Source organism: Oncorhynchus tshawytscha, linkage group LG33 (genome assembly GCF_018296145.1).
Source record: "Oncorhynchus tshawytscha isolate Ot180627B linkage group LG33, Otsh_v2.0, whole genome shotgun sequence".
Lineage (NCBI taxonomy): Eukaryota > Metazoa > Chordata > Actinopteri > Salmoniformes > Salmonidae > Oncorhynchus > Oncorhynchus tshawytscha.
The window spans coordinates 7,235,984-7,258,170 of NC_056461.1; the positions used below are offsets into that span (position 1 = coordinate 7,235,984).

General features: G+C 43.0%; 1 protein-coding gene across 2 annotated transcripts in view; it reads right to left on the bottom strand.

The window, feature by feature from the left end:
• The window catches only part of LOC112230811 (AP-3 complex subunit beta-1-like), an 84,300-nt gene that overhangs the window by 44,319 nt on the left and 17,794 nt on the right, over nucleotides 1–22,187 (bottom strand). The window contains exons 13-22 of one of the 2 annotated variants that reach the window (XM_042311676.1): nucleotides 19,577–19,709; nucleotides 18,434–18,543; nucleotides 18,214–18,390; nucleotides 16,895–17,081; nucleotides 15,935–16,065; nucleotides 13,509–13,662; nucleotides 13,228–13,402; nucleotides 6,642–6,789; nucleotides 4,972–5,053; nucleotides 4,648–4,751 (exon numbers count right to left, since the gene is read on the bottom strand). In XM_042311676.1, the coding sequence (XP_042167610.1) occupies nucleotides 4,648–4,751; nucleotides 4,972–5,053; nucleotides 6,642–6,789; nucleotides 13,228–13,402; nucleotides 13,509–13,662; nucleotides 15,935–16,065; nucleotides 16,895–17,081; nucleotides 18,214–18,390; nucleotides 18,434–18,543; nucleotides 19,577–19,709 (1,401 nt within the window). The remainder of the gene's footprint in view (nucleotides 1–4,647; nucleotides 4,752–4,971; nucleotides 5,054–6,641; nucleotides 6,790–13,227; nucleotides 13,403–13,508; nucleotides 13,663–15,934; nucleotides 16,066–16,894; nucleotides 17,082–18,213; nucleotides 18,391–18,433; nucleotides 18,544–19,576; nucleotides 19,710–22,187) is intronic. The other variant, XM_042311677.1, reaches the window with a different exon arrangement.

Sequence of the window (22,187 nt, forward strand, 5' to 3'; positions counted from 1 at the left end):
AAGTAACAAAATAAAGAAACAAAATAAAGAAACAAGGAAACAAAATATATTAAACAAAAACAAGAACAAAATCATAAAACAGAACAAAATGAAACAAGTTAAAATAAACAAGAACAAAATGAAACAAGACAAAATAAACAAGAACAAAATAAAAACAAGAACAAAATAAAAAAAAAAAGAACAAAAGAAAACAAAGACAAAATGAAAACAAGAGACAAAAAGAAAAAAGAACAAACAAATTAAAAGTAAATTAGAAAAAAGAACAAACAAGTTAAAGTAAACAAGACAAATAAAACAAAGGACAAATTAAAACAAAAAGAGGAAGCGAACAAACAAATTAAAGTAAAAAGAGAAAAATAAAGAACAAAAGAAGAAAAAAGGTAAGAAACAAAAAGAAAAAATAAAAACAAAGAACAAATTAAAAAAGGAAAAGATTAAAAGAACAAAAAGAAACAAACAAGTTAAAAGTTAGTTAAAAAGAACAAAGAAAAAGGAAAAAATTAGGTTAAGAAAATGGCAAACAAATTAAAGTAAACAAAGGAAAAACAAAGGAGAACAAAGGAAAATGAAACAGACAAGTTAAAGGTGGATTAGAAGTAGACGAACAAGTTAGAAACGAACAAACAAGACAAAGTAGAATTAAAAGAAAAACAAACAAACAAATTAGGAAGAGCGAGGAAGTGAGGGGGGGAAAAGGAAGAAGGAAGTGAGGGGAAAAAAGGAAGAGCGAGGAAGTGAGGGGGGAAAAAGGAAGAGCGAAGTGAAAAAAGGAAGGAGGAAGTGAGGGGGAAAGGAAGAGCGAGGAAGTGAGGGGGAAAAAGGAAGGCGAGGAAGTGAGGGGGGAAAAGGAAGAGCGAGGAAGTGAGGGGAAAAAGGAGAGTGAGGAAGTGAGGGGGAAAAAGGAGAGTGAGGAAGTGAGGGGGAAAAAAGGAGAGCCAGGAAGTGAGGGGAAGGGGATAAAAAGAAAGGAAGTGAGGGGAAGGGATGGAGAGCGCTGAGAGAGGGGGGGGGGACGACAATAGAAAGGTGTGAGAAATCTTACAACGCAACCGTCAAAAGTGTCAACAAGCAAGATAGAACAGGCCCAAGAAAAACAAACGTGTGAAACGAGGGGGCGAATATAACTCCTCAGTTGTGAAATGGGAACACACACACAAACCCGGTTTTGAGAGGTGTCAGAAACACGTTGTTTGATAGGAGGTGGGCGGATCAGACGAAAGGAGAGAAGAGATGTGTGTGAAACATTCTCAGGACTGTCATGGCGTGTGAGTGTGGAGAATCAGGTTTGAAATGCAACCAGGTGCTGAAGAACTGGAAGTCAAAAGTGCAGTCTCTGGGGCGTTACCGTCCCGGGTCCCTAACTGACTCGGAGTTCAATGACACTGCTTACTTTAGTAAACAGAAACAGGCTAATCACAGTCAAACAGTCTTAATACAGGCTCTAGTGGTTAGAGCGTTGGGCCAGTAACTGAAAGGTTGCTAGATCGAATCCCAGAGCTGACAAGGTAGAAATCTGTCGTTCTGCCCCTGAACAAGGCAGTTAACTTACTGTTCCCCGGGTAGGCAGTCACTGTAAATAAGAATTTGTTCTTAACCGACTTGCCTTGTTAAATCAACTTTAAAAAACACACAATTTTTTAATTATTATTATTATTTTTTAAACACAGTAGAAGAGGTGGTAATCTTCATACGACGACACAGAAGAGGTTCTCAAACCTCTGGTAACAGTCAGCCTTGACGTTTCTGTGTTGCGTACCCTCAGACATCCTGGACACAGACAGGGAGGGGGGGGGGTCAAACAAACATTTGCCGGCGCGGCGCCCTCCTCACACTCGCCCGTCACGCCAACGAGGGGAATTTATCGAGCCACTTTTGTCCGTGTCAGAGCAGTCGCTGTCGATAAAGCTGGCCGTAACGTCTGCCACCCCGTCACAAAGCAGATTTACCTTCCTGACAAGCACATCCTTGCCTCCAACCCGCGCTCAAGGTCCTGTCTAACACAACCCGAGAAGAGGGAGGGATGCAGGATAGGACAGGGCTTTAAAGCGCTTATCACCAATTTCACACAACGGACAGTGACGGCTTAACGCACACAACCCCCCCCCGCCACCGGAGGCATCCCCCGGACCCAAAGTGTAAATAACAGCAGGCTAGGGATGTAACCTTGACTCCACACACAGTGTCGCTCTTTTTGGCTCTCCTGGACTTGAGGGAAGCTGACAATGGGGCGAGGAAGTTGATTGAGAGGCTTTATTAGGTCTCAACTTAAAGGATGCTACTGTGATGGATGATACACACACGCCAGTCACCTTCAGAGCCCGGATACACACACACAGGGACGACGCGCTCACTCCCTCCCAGCATCCTCTCTGGTAAATGACCTGAAAATCCCGCTGACAAATTCAAAAAGGTGCTAACCGTAACCGGGCGTCTGGCGAGCATGTGGACGCATCAGATGCACTCTTTCAATTGGACGTGTTAGGAGATGTATGAGGATGTATTGAAAATCCATTTCTGCTTTTGTGACACTGGCGGCTTGCTACTTCCGAAAGAGGATTTCATCACATTGTGAGATTGTGCGACGGAGAGAGACAGAGAGAAAGAGAAAGAGGTGTAAGGGACATGCGTCTGATTGTAATTTGCCCCCCCCCCCAGTCAGGACAATTAATTGAGTTAGCCTATCAGAAGACCTTGACTAGAAGGAGTCAACTAGATGTCACTACAGTCACCAACAACCATATTAAACCAACAAGAGTTAGTTAGCCCAAAGTACATCGAGAGAGGTTAGCGCATCTGGGGTAAATCCTCACCGAATGGGATTTCAAACCAGCATGGATAGTTACGGCACAGTACACCAGTTCAATTGAAGCCTTTGCATCAGGGACTTGATTCAGAGACAGACAGACAACTGACACTCACCCAGCCACATCCCATCAAAACCAACCGGTTGCATATTGCACTATTTCCTACAGGGCATTTAAACCTCTTTATATCCCGCCAGTGTGTGTGTGTGTGTGTGTGTGTGTGTGTGTGTGTGTGTGTGTGTGTGTGTGTGTGTGTGTGTGTGTGTTAGAGAGAGAGTGGCAGGTAGGGGTGTGTGGAGGGCAGGGCTGCTATATTCCAGCCTTTCCCGGCCCACTGCTGATTCATAATTAGACCTTAACCCATCGCGCCCACACCGGAGGAGGTCAGAGAGGGGAGACGGGGGAGGAGAAGCCCGCCTGATGGGCACCAAATGAACAAATTATGATGGCCCCCTCCAGGTGTGATGGGGTCAAACGGCCCGCGCCCTGCTGCTGACAGTTCAATTTCCCCCCAACGCAGCCCCATTCGCCCAATGCTAATTATGAATGAAAAGTTATCAGCCTCAGTCAACCCCCCCTCACACACACACACACACGGACAGAGGGTGTGTGGCAGGGTGGGTTGGTTTAAAAGGCATTTGAGAGATCCTCGAATGTCAAAATGTTATTAGAGAGAGGGAGCATGAGAGAGAAAAGAGAGAAAGGGGAGAGAGACAAAGGGAAAAAGAGGGGGAGAGGAGAGGGGGGGGTCAGAGACGGTGACCAGGGTTAATGTAAATATCTTTGATAACCAGGCAGTAATTCTCTAAAAAAAGGGCCGAAGCGCTCAGCTGAGACACACACACACCGCTTCTGCGGGCAGATTGGTGAGATATAGAAAAGACACAGGGGTAAGTGTGTGAGAAAGAGCGAGATAGTGAGTGAGTGGGTGACACTGTTCGTGTGTGTGTGTGTGTTCGTAGGCTTTTGAAAGTAAGTAGCAATAGAGGGTTTTGAGGTTATTTACCCCCCAGTCTATGAATCCTGATGGCCATCATGTATGTATGCATAGGATTGACTCTCAAATCAGACGCTGATGTGAAAACAGCACCCTGTTTAATCTGCAATTCTATTCTCCATTACTGCCCGGGCTTTCACCTTTCAGTACACACACCACTCTGCATACAGACAGGCCTGGGAAGGGCTGTCAATCACACACACACACACACACGCACACACGCCTTGGACGAGTGATGAGAGAACAATTCAAAAAAGGACACAAAGACTGGCTACATGAGGGAACTTCTTTGTAGCTAAGATAAGGAAAGTAAAACGGGAATTTTACGGGTCCGTACGGCGACGTTATGGGGACATATCGGCTCTCTAATGGATTAGCCGATTGGTCGGTCACGCACGGTCCTCAGCTAAACTAGCGCGATCGCACATAAATCTCAAACCAAAAGACAGACAGAGTTGTTACACTGGGGAGAAAGGTCAAGCGTCACGCACAGACACGCTGTGCAGGGACGACAGGGAAAGAGCGACAGAGAGGTGGAAAGAGACGGATGGACGGAGTTTGGCATCGGAGCAGTACACAGGCACTGCACCTGGATGAGAGGGAGGGGTAGGGAGAAGGAGAGGAGTACTAAATATATTCAGGGAGGAGAAGAAGAAAAGTCAGTAGCCAACCTCAGGAGGAGATATCTCAGCCCCCGGAGAGACCCGACTCATTCAGGAGACACACTATTGGATGCTGTCTCTCTCTCTAAGCTCTGTCAACCAGACATACACACACAGGACCCAGTGGACTTACACACAGAGGGAGGGATAGACAAACCAACACAGACAGTACACACACACACACCTGTATGGTGGAGGAGATGTTGGAGAGAGACAGGCCTTCCAGGTCTCCGAGCAGGCTGGGGGAGAGGACAGACATCTTGGGCCGGGTCACTGGTGTAGGAGTGACTACAGGACAAAGAGAAGGCCCGGGGACCAGCCTTAAGTAAAATGTATGCGCGCATTACTGTAAGTCACTTAGGATAAAAGTGTCTGCTAAATGTAATATATATATATATAATGCCATTTACGGCAGAAATAGGCTTAATTCCCACTGGAAATATTGTGATGACTACAGTTGGATGTATTTTTCACAGTTACGATGCTGTAGCGCAGACAGAAAACGTACAGTCATCCAAATCCAACAGGGACACCTCCTTCAACAGGGATACCTCCTTCAACAGGGACACCTTCGTTGACTTCACCTCCATCTAGGGAGGGGGGAGAACCAGAAACCTACATGAGAAACAAACTGTCTCTAGAGCATACAGATCTCCACGGGCTTGGAACAGGTGCTGGGTAACGAATATAAATACTCATTCAAAATGTGCGACCCTTAGGTCTCTGTCGGATTGGGAAATAAATTCATAGTCAAACACACTTGGCAGAGTACAGAACGGTATATCATAACATATACACAGTTTCCCCTTTTTAGAGAAATGTTTCAACATGAACGGCACGACGAATGAAGGATATAGACGAAAGAGATGGAGGAACAAGTGGAGGAGAGAAAAGATGACAAGCAGAATATTGGAAGTCAACACTATATGTATTGTTTAGGGGGGGTACAGTCTACACTACCTAAATTTGACTGACAGCGTCTATCCAATACATGACATTTCTAAACATATCTGCTATGTACATAAAATTCAATTCGAGATCAATTCTGTTTCTCAGGCTGCTGTGCACACACACACACAGTACATCTGAAGCGTGTCTCTGATCTGCATGGGCCAGCCATGAGGTGCGTCCCATCACAACTTGATGCAGTCTAGTGACTCTACCTCCAACCACTAGGCCAGGCTTGTCAAACGGCGACTCGGAATATTAGGATGTGCGTCGCCAGATCTACAATACAAAACGGGCAACATTAAAAACGCTATTAAACATACGAGCGCTTTTACGGCCCTCTCGCTCTCCATGCCCTCCTAACCAAGCACGGCCCTGTTCACATCTTATAAAAGAACCGTACAATTCCACTCTGCTTACTGCGGGATCCATTAACGGACAGAGAGAGAGCGAGAGACAGAGAAGGTGTAATAGTGAAAACAAACAATGAAGTTCGAGGGCGTATCTTATCAGATCGTCTCTGATTGATGCTTGGTGGCGGTATAATAGAGAAGGAACCCTTGTTTGCAGGCGGAGTGAGCGAGGTGAAAGAAAGTGGAAGAGCAAAAGAGAAGACGGAGAGATGCATAGGTCACAGAAGCAAAGTATGCAAAATTTGAATTTCATAGCAGAGAACGAATGAGGGAGGGATGAGTGAAGGAAAAGACGGGGGGGAGACGACACTGCAAAGAAGCAGACCAAATCCTATTCCACTGTGTAGAATCTGATTTCTCGGCCTCCACTAGCTCGAAGAAAGACCGTGGGAGAATCTCAATTGCATACTCCCTCGCGTCCACTCTCCTCACCACCTTCTCAAAACCCATTGGATGAGAAAGCCAGAAGTCCCTCCCATCTGACCTTCTCCTCCAATGGGATGAGAGAAGGTGGTGAGGAGAGAGGACGCGAGGGAGTATGCAATTGAGATTCTCCCACGGCTCACGCTAACACATTATATAGCGTTGTACTATGACAAACAGAAGGTTGGTTCAAACACTATTATTTACAGTGTGGAGAAGAGCTCAGATTGGACACAAGTCAACAGAAGTTCATCTGTTCAGACTCAGACCATGGCCTCAATTCAAATCCGCTGCAGATGAAGGAAACCCCCACCAGGGGTTATTTCTGGAGGTGTTAACAATGCTAAAACTGAAGCCCCCAGCAAGCAGTTGCCCTCACGGTTGGATGTCTCACCTTGGGTTTGGCTTTAGACTTGGTTTTCTTCTTGCATTCGGTGCCTGAGTGGGAGTCTGCGTCGGACCCAGATTCGGAACCAGACGAGGTCTCTTCTGCAGACGAACTGCTGGTTTCTTTAGCAACGTTCCCGTTCTCGTCCGAATCACTGACACGGAGGAGAAATAACACGAAAGGGTGTCAGAGAACTGCCTAATCACAATACAAATGGGGGCTGGTACAATTACTGTATAACTGACGGTTATGGCTGAAGACAGTCATGGAAATAAAATAACCGTCGTGATTTCTTATTTTTTTGTTGTTGTGGGACGTCGGGATGGACATTGTTGTGGTTGACTGTTGTAACAATTTGTTGCTCCGAGCTGAAACCAGCGAGGTGTTGTTTGCTTCAAGTCTTCGGTTGCCTAGGCAACGCCCCCCTTTACCGCAGCAACAGCACACAGAAATAGAATGAGTAAAACAGGCTTGGTACCCCTTAACCCTGGCAAGTTGACTGGTAAACTCGCAATGGCTGCCTGGTAGTGTGAGGCAATAATTTCCATCTAACATTTTCATTTGAATTACAGTTAACGGATGTGGCTCGTGCAATGGAATGTCTCTGTTTCGTTTCGTCAGTGGAGTTGAATCAACAAATCACAGCACAAATTGATGGGAATTTTTGGCTTATATCCAAATGTATTGACAGTGAGTGTGTTACTACAAATATTTGTACTACTCCCCTCAGACCAAAGGGCCATTTACATTGATATCAAAATATTTACCCCTGATACTAACCTTGGTAGAGCATCCTACTGGAAGCTAAATAGCTCATTATTAAATAATGATATAGTTCAATTTGAGGTTAAAGATCTGCTCTCACACTTTTGGGAAAGGGCTTGTGAAGAAAAATCTTATTGCAAGAACTGGGAGCTCTTGGAATTTGAGGTGTCCAAATACCTTAGAAAATATAGTAGTAATCTTGCTAAGACCAGAAGAGCTGAGGAGGAAAAGGTGATCAGTAAGATAACTTCCCTTTCTCAGAGGTCCCCAGCCGACCTATTGGGGAGGAGAAGATGGAACTAATTGAGTTACAAAATAAACTGGATAATGTATATAAATTAAAAGCAGAAGGAGCCTTTATTAGATCTAGGAAAAAATGGATTGAGGAGGGAGAAGAGAATTTATCCTATTTCTTTAGACGTGAGAAATTTCACTCTAAAAATAACACTATCCATATGTTAAACATTGATGGTGTTATTACAGATGACCAAAAATGAATTGCTAAATACTGTAGCAATTTTTACAGAAAATTGTATAGCTCTACGTACTGTCAGGGATCCACAGATATGTTTTTTAACTCACTGAATAATGTTCACTCTATCAGTGATATAGAATCTAAACAGTGTGATGAGCCCATCAAAGTTGGAGATTATAGAGTCTATCAAACATCTAAAGAACAATAAATCACCAGGTGTTGATGGAATTACATTGGAATTTTACAAATTATTATCTGAACAAGTAGCTCCCTTCCTATTTGAAGTCTTTTTTAGAGAGTATTAAAAACAATGTTCTCCCTCCTACAATGAGTCAGGGGTTAATAACACTGATAGCTAAAAAAGAAGTGCTGCTCATCGATAACTGGCGTCCAATTTGTCTTCTTAATAATGACTAAGATATTACTTACTTACTACTTGCAAAAATAATTAAAGAAGTCCTGGATGCAATCATTGATGAAACAGTCTGGCTTTATGAAGAACAAACATATTTCTAACTATGTCAGACTAGTATTAGACGTACTTGACTACTCAGACCTAATAACCGAGGATAGCTTCATATTATTTTTAGATTTTTATAAAGCATTTGACACAGTAGAGCATCAGTTCCTCTTCCACTCCCTTGAGAGACTTGGCTTTGGGGATTTTTTCTGCAAGGCTATTAAGACTCTCTATGCAAATGGTAACAGCTCTATCAAATTGAAAAATGGCACTTCACCTAGATTTGAGTTAAAGAGAGGAATTAGGCAAGGTTGTCCCATCTCTCCGTACCTGTTTTTATGAAATCACCCAACTTCTTGCAAATTCTTTAAATAATAGCCCTGTACAAGGTATTTCCATACCTGGTAAAGACATGATTATAAGCCAGCTGGCTGATACTACACTTTTTCTGAAAGACGCTAACCAAATTCCCATATCGATCAAGGTGATACAATCCTTTTCCAAAGCGTCTGGTCTATATCTTAACATTAATAAATGTGAACTCATAGCTGTCAAAGATTGTGTGACACCTTCATATTATGGTATTCCAGTAAAAGAAGAACTTACATATTTAGGCATAACCATTACAAAGGATCAGAAGTCTAGAGGCTTACTACATTTTAACCCTCTTATTAAAACCCCCAGAAGAAACTAAATCAATGGCTACAGAGGGACTTATCTTTAAAAGGTAGAGTCCTAATAACCAAGGCCGAAGGCATCTCTAGACTAACATATGGCGCTCTATCTTGACAGTAAAATAAGGAGATAGAAAGTTGAAAAGCATCTGGTCTTTGGAGAAACCGTACCCATTACATTAGGAAAACTGTTGCAATGAACACTTATGAGAATGGTGGACTGAATTTTCTGGACTTTACTACTTTAAATAATACTTTTAAGATCAATTGGATAAAACAATTCCTAAGAAGACCCACTTCTATCTGGAATTTTATTCCTCATCATGTCATCATCTTCTCTACTTTTGGTGGCCTTCACTTCATGTTGTTTTGCAATTATAATATTGACAAAGTTCCCATGAAACTTTGTTTTTCATCGGCAGGTTTTCTTATCATGGTCCTTCATTTATAAACACAATTTTTCTCCACACAGATATTATATATGGAATAATCAGGATATATTGTATAAACATACTTCTGTTTTTAGAATATTGGTTCCGAAATAATATCCTATTGGTGAGTAAACTGGTAAATGCAGAGGGTCGTTCACTCAGTTATAAAGAATTCTTATCACTTCGCAAGGTCCCTGTAACACCTAAAGATTTTTCAATTGTTTTAGACTCCATTCCCTCAGGTGTTGCTCTGTTATTCAGGAACGTGTCAAGACCTGACCCTCAGAGCCTACCTTCTATTGACCCTGTTTACTCATCAGTAGGAAATATTTGTTTGTTTCTCTTTTGGTCCATTCAACAACAGAGCGATACGAACCTTGTTTCAACAGGATGTTGTATCTATACCTTATGTCATGCCTTATTGGAAAGGATTTATTGATAATATCTGTTGGAAAAAATTTGGGCTGTTGCCACACACATACCTACTTGTTAACAAAATTAAGAAAGTTTCATTTAAAATTATTAATAAATATGATCCTGGCCAACCACTATATGAAGAAGTTTAAGGAAAACATCAACTCAAATTGCTCCTTTTGTAATGACCTCCCAGAAACGGTGTTACATCTTTTTTGGCATTGTATTCTTGTAAGAAAACTGTGGCAAGACATCAGTAGGTTTATAATTGAACACATTTATGAAGATTTTACACTATTGTGGAGATGTACTGCTTGATGTACTGCTTTACATACGATAGAAATAAGCTGAACATTTTTATGTAATTCATTTCATTATTCTTTTGGCCAAATTTCATAACCACAACTGTAAATTTCGAAAAAACAACATTCTTACCCTACAAAAAGAGTTATACAATTCTAACAGCTTTTTTGTTAGAGTAAGTGTATGTATGCCCCTTACGGTCCTTATGTGATATTGTACCCCCTAGCTCGATTGTCCATGGTTTATAATCTATATATACTTGTGTTCCCTCATGTACTTTCTGTATTGATTTGTTGTTAATAGATATATATTTTTTAAAAGCACAGATTGATGGGTGCACTTCCTGCTTTTACTTCCTGCTGTGCTCCTATGGGCTAGGTGGAAAACGTATATCATTTGTCATCTTCAACCTAGCCTATGGGTACACTTGCAACGGAGTACGCTGAATTAAACTTTATGCAACATCTTTCTTGCTGCAGACCCATCACACCATCTGTCTGGGTTCACAGGTTTTTGTGCAGCGCCCAAGCTTCTGGGACAACTCGATGGTCCCCTTTTTACTACACTGGCAATGGCCGCCAGTCATGCCATTAAACCATTATTAAATCATTGACTTTCTATGGGCAGCACATGTAGCCAGGAGTTGCAGCCAAAAGTAATTGGCTGGCCAATAACCGCCATCCAAAACTCCACAAGTGTCTTCTATATGTACCTGTGAGATGAAGGAGTGCATCTTGAAGGGTTATTCCGTGGGAGGAAAAAAAAAGTCATATGGAATCCTTAGCGGTGAAACTGCCACTACCGTTTGCTATATAACTACAAGTTAAGGCAAACAATGAACACTGGCTTTTTTTCCCCCTCCGACGTCATTGCACGCGTGATCAAACAGCAGAATATGTACTGAAAAGACATGTGGATATCACGTTGTGCGATACTCCTCACCTCCACAAAAACAAAACACAACGGCCTTGGGGCAGACGGTGGGCGCCGTTTCCCATACCGCGGATTCCGTCTAACACAGATTGAAATATAACATTAACTTGGGTTTTTCCTATATTAAAACATGAAAAGTTTCATTATAAAAAGGGGAACGTGTTATGAATCTATCCATTAAAGGCACTCGAACCAAAACCCTTTCCACCCCCACCGCGTACTGCAGTCTGCTGGAGCTCATGCTAAAACTCTGTCAGAACAACCAAGATCAATCTGTTTTGGTTTGCCCACTTAATTTAATATCGCTTTCGTTGAAACTTTTTTCTCCTCCTCCCTCGCTCGCTCTCTCTCCTCTTTCCATCTCTCTCTCTCCAATTTGTCCTGATAATGAGTGTTTACTCGGGCTGCCTGGGATTTTCAGCTGTTAAATTAACGAGCAGAATTGTGACGGTAACTGGCTTTTTAACTTGGCCGATGATGAGAAGCCAGTATTAATTTGGCCTACAGATTTCATTTGTTGCGAACAGGAAAAAGCGATATAAATCAGAGCGGGCCTGATTAAGCCCTGCCTGGAATGACTGGGCCGTAATGAGGGCATTATGCTGTGTTTGTTGTGGAAGCACTGGGGTGAGCTGGGATAATTACTGTGTGTGTGTGTGTTTGAGAGCGAGATAGTGTGTGTGTGGGATAGTGGGTATAGCATGTGTGGGTGCGTGCGTGGAAGCACTGGGGTGAGCTGGTCTAATTACACCCTCTAATGGAGGGAACAGGGTCAGCTGCCGGCCTGTCACACAGCACGAGCAGGTAGGGTGTGTGTGTACGTGTGGGAGAGCATTGTGTGAGAGAGTGAAATAGAACGTGTCAGGGACAAAATTTGTCAGTGTGTGTCTGTGTGCAACAGTAATGTCTCAGATCTCATTCATTGCCACCAACAGGAAGCTAAATGACCAATCCACAGCTGCACTGCCGTTATGAGAGCCCTTCACAATGGAGCACAATAAAGCACAAAGTTCCTCTTTTCAAAACTAGCTGAACAGCTATTTACCACAGGGGAGACGAATTACACAGTAAACAAAAATCACTTGCTTCCAACCAAATTCATTTGAATTTCTTGGTCCTGTGCAGCTGTAAATCAAACAAAAACACATGGAAACCAAAAGTTTGAATTTCAACATTTTGAATAAATATAGTGCTGCGCGATTAGCTGAAATGGCATTTTATTTCCGGTAAAAAAAATATTATAATAATAATAAAAAATAAATAGACCAACGTCTGTTCAATGATTCTAATTCCATTTAGTTCTGGTATTTTCTGTGAGCTCAAAGCACTGTTGTTGGACTTAATAGGAAGTCGTAGTTTTCAACAAAGTTTACCGCAGAAAACGTGGTACGTAACTACAATGGCCATTACGTAGCCTTCTTCACAGACAAGAGAAAGAGAGAAGAGCGTGACATGAGGGAGTGGGACAGAAATGGAAACAGTTGCTTCGTGAGGTAGCCCCATCTCTAGCCAATAATACATCGAATTGACTGATAGCTGGCATTACAAACAGGTGTGAAGGTATGTCTTACGTACTTTGAAGAACTACTAAAATAGTGATTTCGTCCACCAGCTAGCTAGCCTAACTAGGATGACTCATTGGGGAGCAGAGCAATAGATGGTGGCTGCTACTGCCTGAGCAGAGGTGTGATGACTCGGCATGAAATACCAAAGTCATCATAAGAAAATAATGTAATATTACACAACTGAAATATTTTATTAAAGTCATGTGATAAAGGATGGGAAGTCATTACTTGTATTAATGAAACTGCTACTAAAGTCACCATCATACTAAAACAGCTATTTAACATAGCCAACTAAACTATTTTATTAAAGTAAAGTAATGTGAAAAAAACCCGAAAAAGCGATAAGCAGCAATGGGCTTTTATTAATAGTTGTATTCTGTGTCGTTACAGAATTCAACAGACTTAATGCATTTATTGCAAAAAATATATGAATCCAAACCCAAATCAAAAACCGCGAGGATTGTTCAAAGACTGAGCAGAAAGCACTAGCCCCTCAGCAGTAAAATAGTGAATCGTACAAGGGTGCCTACATACTTAACCGCAACTACGTGTTGAATAATTCATTATAGTACCTGTCTTTGGCCGTTGGTTTGACTGTCTTCTTCTGTGGTGGTTTCTTAGTTGTTTTCTTCTGTTCAGAGTCGGACTCACTGGAACTCTTCTCTGATTGGCTGGAGGACTTGTCGGACTCTTCACTGCTCTGACTACTGCTCTTTTCCTCATCGCTCTCCGCCTCACTGCTAGACTCTAACACACACAGTTTCATCTCGTACGATTATGAATACAACCTTGACTGGCATTGCAAGCCCTCACAAAATAACACACTTTATGGTACACACATGGCCAAACAGACCTTCACTACGGCTGCTGCTGTCATCACTGCTACTGCTCCCTGAGCCCTTCTCCTTCTCCTCCTCCTCTCCAGAGTCAGAGTAGAACTTATCATCTGATGACTTGGACAGCTTGGACTTTCCAGTCTTCCCTAGCGACGGAGCCCACTCCTTCACCTGGCAACGGATTAGGAAGTGATGTCAGAGGAAGGGAGGTACAGTAAGAGGAAGTGAGGAAAGATTGAAACAAAAAGTACAGTACCAGTCAAAAGGTTTGGACAAATCTACTAATTCAAGGGTTTTTTAGTTTTATTACTATGTTCTGCTTTGTAGAATAATAGTGAAGAACATGAAAACTAGGAAATAACACATGGAATCATGTAGTAGCCAAAAACATGTTAAACAAATCAAAATATATTTTATATTTGAGATTCTTCAAAGTAGCCACCCTTTGCCTTGATGACAGCTTTGCACGCTCTTGGCATTCTCTCAACCAGGTGCACCTTGTTAAAGTACATTTGTGGAATTTCTTTCCTTTGAGCCAATCAGTTGTCACAACACAAGGTAGGGGTGGTATACAGACAGACAATAGCTCTATTTGGTAAAAGATCAAGTCCATATTATGGCAAGAACAGCTCAAATAAGCAAAGAGAAACAGTCCAATACTTTAAGACATGAAAGTCAGTCACTTTGGAAAATTTCATGAACACAGAGTAGGTGAATGGATGATTTCCGCATGTGTGGTTTCCACCGTGAAGCATGGAGGAGGTGGTGTGATGGTGCTTTGCCGGTGACACCATCAGTGATTTATTTAGAATTCAAGCCAAATTTAACCAGCATGGCTACCACAACATTCTGCAGAGATACGCCATCCTATCTGGTTTGCGCTTAGTGGGACTATCATTTGTTTTTCAACAGGACAATATGACCCAAAATACACCTCCAGGCTGTGTAAGGGCTATTTGACCAAGGAGAGTGATGGAGTGCTGCGTCAGATGACCTGGCCTCCACAATCACCTGACCTCAACTCAATTGAGATGGTTTGGAATGAGTTGGAACGCAGAGTGAAGGAAAAGCAGCCAACAAGTGATCAGCATATGTTGGAACTCCTACAAGAAAGCATTTCTCATGAAGCTGGTTGATAGAATGCCAAGAGTGTTCAAAGCTGTCAAGGCAAAGGGTGGCTACTTTGAAGAATCTAAAATATATTTTTGATTTGTTTAACACTTTTTTGGTTAGTACATGATTCCATAGTTTGTAGAGTAATATTGAAGACAATGTAGAAAATAGTAAATATAAATTAGACCTCTGGAATGAGTAGGTGGGCAAACTTTTGACTGGTGTTGTATGTGGACACCTGCTCATCATCTCATTCCAAAATCATGGGCATTAATAGAGAGTTGGTCCACCCTTTGCTGCTATAACAGCCTCCACTCTTCTGGGAAGACTTTCCACTAGATCTTGGAACGTTGCTGTGGGGACTTGCTTCCATTCAGCCACAAGAGCATTAGTGAGGTTGGGCACTGATGTTGGGAGAGGTCATTGTCATGCTGAAACAGGAAAGGGCCTTCAAACTGTTGCCACAAAGTTGGAAGCACAGAATCATCTCGAATGTCATTGTATGCTGTAGCATTAAGATTACCCTTCACTGGAACTAAGGGGCCTAGCCCGAACCATGAAAAACAGCCTTAAACCATTATTCCTCCTCCACTAAACTTTACAGTTGGCACTACGCATTGCAGCAGATAGCGTTCTCCTGGCTTCCGCCAAACCTAGATTAGTCCGTCGGACTGCCAGATGGTGAAGTGTGATTCATCACTCCAGAGAACGCCATTCCACTGCTCCTGAGTCCAATGGCGGCGAGCTTTATACCACTCCAGTCAACGCTTGGCATTGTGCACGGTAAGCTTAGGCTTGTGTGCGGCTGCTCGGCCATGGAAACCCATTTCATGAAGCTCCCAACGAACAGTTATTAGATGTGGCTTCCGGAGGCAGTTTTGAACTCACTTCAGCACTTGATGGTCCCATTCTGTGAGCTTGTGCGGCCTAACAATTCGCGGCTGAGCTGTTGTTCCTAGATGTTTCCACTTCACAATAACAGCACTTACAGTTGACCGAGGCAGCTCTAGCAGGGCAGAAATTTGACCAACTGTTGGAAAGGTACCATCCTATGACAGTGCCACGTTGAAAGTCACTCAGCTCTTCAGTAAGGCCATTCTACTGCCAATGTGTGTCTATGGAGCTCCCATGGCTCTGTGCTCAATTTTATACACCTGTCAGCAACGGGTGTGGCTGAAATAGCCGAATCCACTAATTTGAAGGAGTGTCCACATACGCTTGTATTCATAGTGTATCAACATGGAGCTGTATTAAAATGAATTGACCACCCTTGGTGTAGGGCCTGGGTGATGAGCGGGCACGGGTAGTAGAAGTAAAGATGGATCATTACCGGCTCAATCACCTCCACGTTCCTCACTGATTGGTCAGGAGCCACAGCAGGCCAATCAGAGAGCTCCAGGTAGCCACTGGCTTTGGTGTTGATGGTGTGGGACAGCGTTCCCAACTGGTAACGATCACGGTCTGACAGAGAGTGATGGAGGGGAGAGGAGAAGACGGAGAGAGGGAGGAAGTAAAGGAAAAAGGGTAGACAAAGAGAAGGGAAAATGTCAGAGGAGAAATATAATGAGTAACATTGGAGGAGGGAGAGGGGGTGAGAGGACGAAGGGGAAATGGTGGGGGTGGGGGGGGTTGGAGGAGGGGAGAAAAGAGGGACGAGAAACATAATGATCAACATTGGAGGACGAGAAAGGGGTAGAGAAAGAGAGGCAGGGGTCTCAATGTCACAGCAGTGCTCTCTCAATCAGCAGGACAGAGAGTAATTGGCATTAAACACTCTGAAATGTCACTGTATACACACACACTGCTGTTTAATAAAGGTTCCAGGAGCCCACACGCACAAGAGTAAAACGATTCTCCTCCCTAATGGTCAATATAGGAGGTGTAATCAGTCAAAGTGCCTGGGGAGGTCGGCCTTCTCTAACGAAACAGAGAGGGAGAAAAGAAATCAAGAGTTAAAAGGGTGAATATTAAGAATGACAGGAGTGGTAACGTTTTTCATAAACATCTAGTAGACGCAGAGACCACTGCAGAATAATAATGTTTCGGAGGCTGCTTCTGTCTTTCTCTCATCTGGATTCAAGTTAACTGTGTGTGTGTGTGTGTGTGTTATCTGCATCTCAAAGGTTATCATTAGCCAGGTAATAATTCACCCATCTCATCAGAGCCGAGAGAGAGAGAGAGGGCCCTGGACCCTCTGCCATTCACAGACTCACACCAGCATATTAAAAACACCCGTGTGTCTCCTAAAGGGCACCCTATTCCCTATTTAGTGCACTACTTCCAAAGGTACCTTTGTATGTGGACTCCAGGACGGGTGCCGGCTTGGGCGCCAGCAGGATGCGGCGGGCGTACTTGCCGAGTGCGCCGCTCTTCTCATTGGGCACAATGAGCTGGCGGATGAAGCGCGTGCGGTCTCTGATGTCATAGTTCTGGTCATATTTCCCCAGGTTCAAAATGTACTGGGTCAACAACTTGGTCTGGGTGTTGGGAGAGACAGAAGGACGGAGGGAAAAAGGGAGATATGGGGGGGAGAAGGAGGAGAGAAAGATGGAGGGGAGGAAGCGGGAGAGAAGACGCCGCCAATCCAACATAAAAAAAGAAGCACACAGCTCCATTAAGGTAAGCTCATGAATCCGTATGGTGTGTCCCACTACATACACTACATACAAACACACTGTTCTCCTCCAGTCTGCTCCCCCTCTCTAGGCGTATGAGTGACAACCTCTCTGTGCCAGGTGGGTTTATGGTCCGAGATGGGGAGCGCTTGCCTTTAACATATATTATTCAGGGAGGTATAAAAACCAAGAGTTACGACCCCAGAAGGTCGACATTAGCACTCTCTCACACCTCCCTCTATTTCTTCACCCCCCCGCCCCCACTTTTTTTAACCTCTTCCCTCACCGTCTGCCTCGAATCTCACCATCCCACTCTCTTCCCAGCCCTCCCACTCTCTTCCCTCCCAGCCCTCCCGCCATCCCACTCTATTCCCTCCCAGCCCTCCCGCCATCCCACTCTCTTCCCTCCCAGCCCTCCCGCCATCCCACTCTCTTCCCTCCCAGCCCTCCCGCCATCCCACTCTCTTCCCTCCCAGCCCTCCCTCCATCCCACTCTCTTCCCTCCCAGCCCTCCCACCATCCCACTCTCTTCCCTCCCAGCCCTCCCGCCATCCCACTCTCTTCCCTCCCAGCCCTCCCACCATCCCACTCTCTTCCCTCCCAGCCCTCCCTCCATCCTCATCTCTCTGAAACATTAGCAAGGGGAAAGAGGTCTAATAACGTGCTCATTTGAGGCGGCAGCATCTGCAGTGTGGTCATAAACCCAGCCTAGCCGCCATATTGCTCTGCATCCGATGTAACTACAGATCCGTTCTCAAACAGAGGCACGGCAATGGCACGACGCGCAACGTTAAACCTTGCACTTAAGGAAGTGGGGAAAATTTGATTGCGGGAGCCAAATAACAAGAAACTGGAGGCTAATGACGTTGTTTACTTCCATGACAATAAAAGCTGTATAAGATGAATTATGATGAATTAGGGCAGAATAACGCTGCAACATGTACTGCCGACCCGACTGTTCAGTGTACCTACTGTTTAGCGTAGGCTAATGTACCTGTTTGGAGTTGGTGAGGTAGAGTTTGGCAGCCAGGTTGACTGTCTGCAGCTTGACGATGTCCTCCTCGGAGGTGAAGCTCTTGGCCATCTTGCGGAGGACATCGGGGGCGATCTGAGGGACCCTCTCACAGTACTCCCCCATCAGCCACAGGATGCTGGCCCGCGCCATCGGCACCTTGACACACAAGAGGGGTTAGTCTGGTTTTTGGGGGGGGTACAGCGATGTTGTCGAAGAGCTTGGCCATGTGTTTGATGATGTCACTGTGCTGGGTGGGCTGGGTCTGGAGAAGCTTCTTGATGACCACCACGCTCTCAGCCACCACCGTCTCTGTGAGGAGACGATACATTTCCATTTCAAAATGGAACTAAATGTAATCAAAAAATGTAATATATACGAAATCCCCCAAAAGTAATTATTTATCATGAGAAGGGCCATAAACAGTTACTAGTTATTGTTTATGGCCCTCATGATGAATCATTACTTTTGGGGGGATTGTTGCTACACTCTCCAAGGTTAAAATCTCACCTTTCTGGTAATTTTTTAAATAAATTGCTGAGGTGTAGTCACTTGAGGACACAAGCTGAAGTACACAGTACAAACATAATAAAAAGATGAAATATTGTATATGATGCATTGCCTATTCAACAAAAGTATGAAAAAGGCGTGAAATTACGTTGACTAAATATAGTATAATCAATTTATAAAATGACTAACTATAAGATTTTACCTTCATTAGAACTGTAAAATACATTATTGTATATTGTGTTAGAGAAAAGCTGCATAAAATGTGCAAAACATCTGCCCCCATCGAGTCTCCCAGAGCTCTAGTTTAGCTTCCTAAACTCGTTAGGGACTCGCCTTTCATCTCATATTAATCTTGTCCCTGACAAAAACAAATAAAAATATCTCTCCTGCTGCGTTAGGGTGTAAGGATTCCAGGCAAAACCAATCTCTCCTGCTGCGTTAGGGTGTAAGGATTCCAGGCATATGCAGTGTTAGTGGCTGTGAAGTAGGGTTCAGCCAGGTGTTGGACAGTGTTGTCAGTTGTCACCACCTTGCTTCACACAGGCAGAAGAGACAATCCTCTGTCCATGAGAATCAGGGCTACCGCTCAATGCAAGCCTCTTCAAGCTATGGTGTCCACATATCCATTTAGAACAAATACTACCAGAACCACTCAAGTGCCTCAAACTGGAGACTTCGCATCTAAGTGGTTAAAACAATATATACAAAAGAGAGGGTTTGACACATATATCCAACTTTGAACCGGAGCAGGACAAAGACAACCGATCGACTGATTCTCTGGACAAAGAGAACCAATCAGTCGATCAATCAATCAAATCGGTCAGTGGTTCCGTACCGTCTCGGTTGGAGAGCAGCAGCACCAGTCCTTGGAGGCAGGTGTCTGTCACCTCAGAGATGTTGGTGGCACACCTGCCGATGGCCTGGATGGTACCGGCTGCAAACTGCTTGTCCTGGCTCTTCACATAAGTCTGTTCAAATCAAAGCACAAGGTGGAGCCATTCATTCTATCTAAAAAGGCGATAATATGTGGAACCGCTGCCAGTGACGGAAAAGGATATTGAGAGAGAATCTAACAGAGATAAATCAGAGAGAGAGAGAGACAGAATGTAACAGAGAATCAAGAGCGCGAGAGACAATGTAACTGAAATAATCAGAGAGAGAGAGAATGTAACAGAATCAGAGAGAGAGAGAGAGCGAGAATGTTAGAGATAATCAAAACGAGACAGAATGCAACATCAGAAGCAAAAAGTTTCGGAAAAATGGTTTGATAATTAATGTAAAACAATTAGAAAACACCTGAGAAATGTCAAATGAAAAACATAAGCAGCAAAACAACCCAGAGCTACGATATGAATACTTTGGAACAAACATACACTGAAATGCAAGAAATTGAATTATACCAACAAGACACGATGAAATTGAAAATGTAAATTGACCAAAATCAGTTCTGGGACATGTGGAACCATTTAAGCACGACAAAGCCACTAGAATTAGCCATACAAGATGTAGGAATTTGGAAAACTTACTTTTGATAATCTATACAAAAACATCCCACAAAAAGACTTACATCAGAACCAATTAGATAAAGAAAATTTTACTTCCTTGAATCAGTCATTAAAAACAACCAAAATCCATTAGATTACCCAATAACCCAACAAGAAATAAATGAAAAGCTAAAATCTATTAAATCAAAGAAAGCTTGTGGTCTAGATAACATCAGAAATGAAATGCTGAAAAACAGCACACCTGAGTTGCAAAATGCTGTGCTTAAATTGTTCAACATGGTTTTAACTTCTGGCTGTAACCAGGGGCTCATCTCCCTGAGCCACAAAAGTGGAGACAAATCAGACCCCAATAATTACAGGAGAATTTGCGTAAACAGCAACTTGGGAAAGGTTTTCTGTAGCATTTTGAATTCAAGACTTCAAACCTTTCTTCAAGAAAAAAATGTATGAAGTAAATATCAAATTGGCTTTCTCCCTAACCATTGCACTACTGACCATATATACACACACCTTACACACACTAATTAATAAACACGTCCACCCAAAAAAAAAGATGGCAAAATCTTTGCTTGCTTTTTTGACTTTAAAAAATAATTTGATTCTATTTGTCAGGAAGGGCTATTCTACAACATTCTCCAAAGTGGGCTTGGTGGTGTATGACTTAATAAAATGTGTGTGCAATAAAAATCAAAAACCAAAGAACAGAATTATTTTCACAACATCGAGGTGTGAGACAAGGCTGCAGTTTGAGTCCAAATCTGTTCAACATTTATATCAATGAATTAGCAGACATGTTGGACCATTCTCCAGCGCCAGGACTCTATTTGACACAGAGGTGAAATACCTGCTATATGCTGTTGGTACCTCTATCAACAACCAAAGAAGGTCTTCAACAGAACCTTAATATTCTAGAGCAATATTGCCATAATTGGGCCCTTGGCAGTAAATTTACAAAAAACGTAAATTATGATTTCCCCCCCAAAAACATGTCAGATGGACAAATATAAATTCACCCTGAACAACACCAAAATTGAACACACTAAAAATCACACCTACCTTGGTCTGACCGTATCTGCATCGGGAAACTTTAATATGGCAGTGAATGCACTCAAAGAAAAAGCCCGCAGAGCAATGTATGCAATAAAAATGAAATTATTCAAAATCAACATCCCAATTAGAATTTGGACTAAAATATTTGACAGTGTAATCCCACCAATAGCACTTTATGGAAGTGAGGTTTGGGGGCCACTCAATAAACTGGACTTTAAAATGTGGGACAAACATCCAATTGAAGCCCTACATGCAGAATTCTGTAGGAAAATCCTACAAGTCCAGAGAAATTACACCAACTAATGCATGTAGGGCAGAATTGGGCCATTTTCCAGTAATAATGAAAATACAGAAAAGATCATTAAAATTTTGGCTACATCTAAATTCAAGTCCAAATTCGAGTCAATTTAAAGCACTTCAAGCCCAAGAGCTGAGCCCAGAAACGAGCCCTCTCAGTCAGCTGGTGTTGGACCTCACCAACCAAGCTGACACCAGCACTGCTTCAAAAGAAAGAATTCCAATAAGCAAAATCATGAACCAATCAAAGGAATCATATTTACAACATTGGAAAAACGAAACAAAATCCCAAAGCCGACTCAATTGCTATCTGACCCTAAACAGAGAATATGAATTGGCTGATTATCTCTACTCTGTCAGAGATATGAAGCAGAGACAGATCCTTACCAAGTACAGGCTGAGTGACCACCGATTGGCAATAGAAACCGGCAGACATAAAAAGACATGGCTACCCAAAGAGGAGCGTGTATGTGGTCACTGCACGACAGGGGAGGGTAGAGACAGAGATGCACTTTCTCCTTTACTGTGATAAATGTAGTCATTTTTGTGAATAATGAATCTCTTTGAGGAATATTTTTCCAAATTTGAACTTAT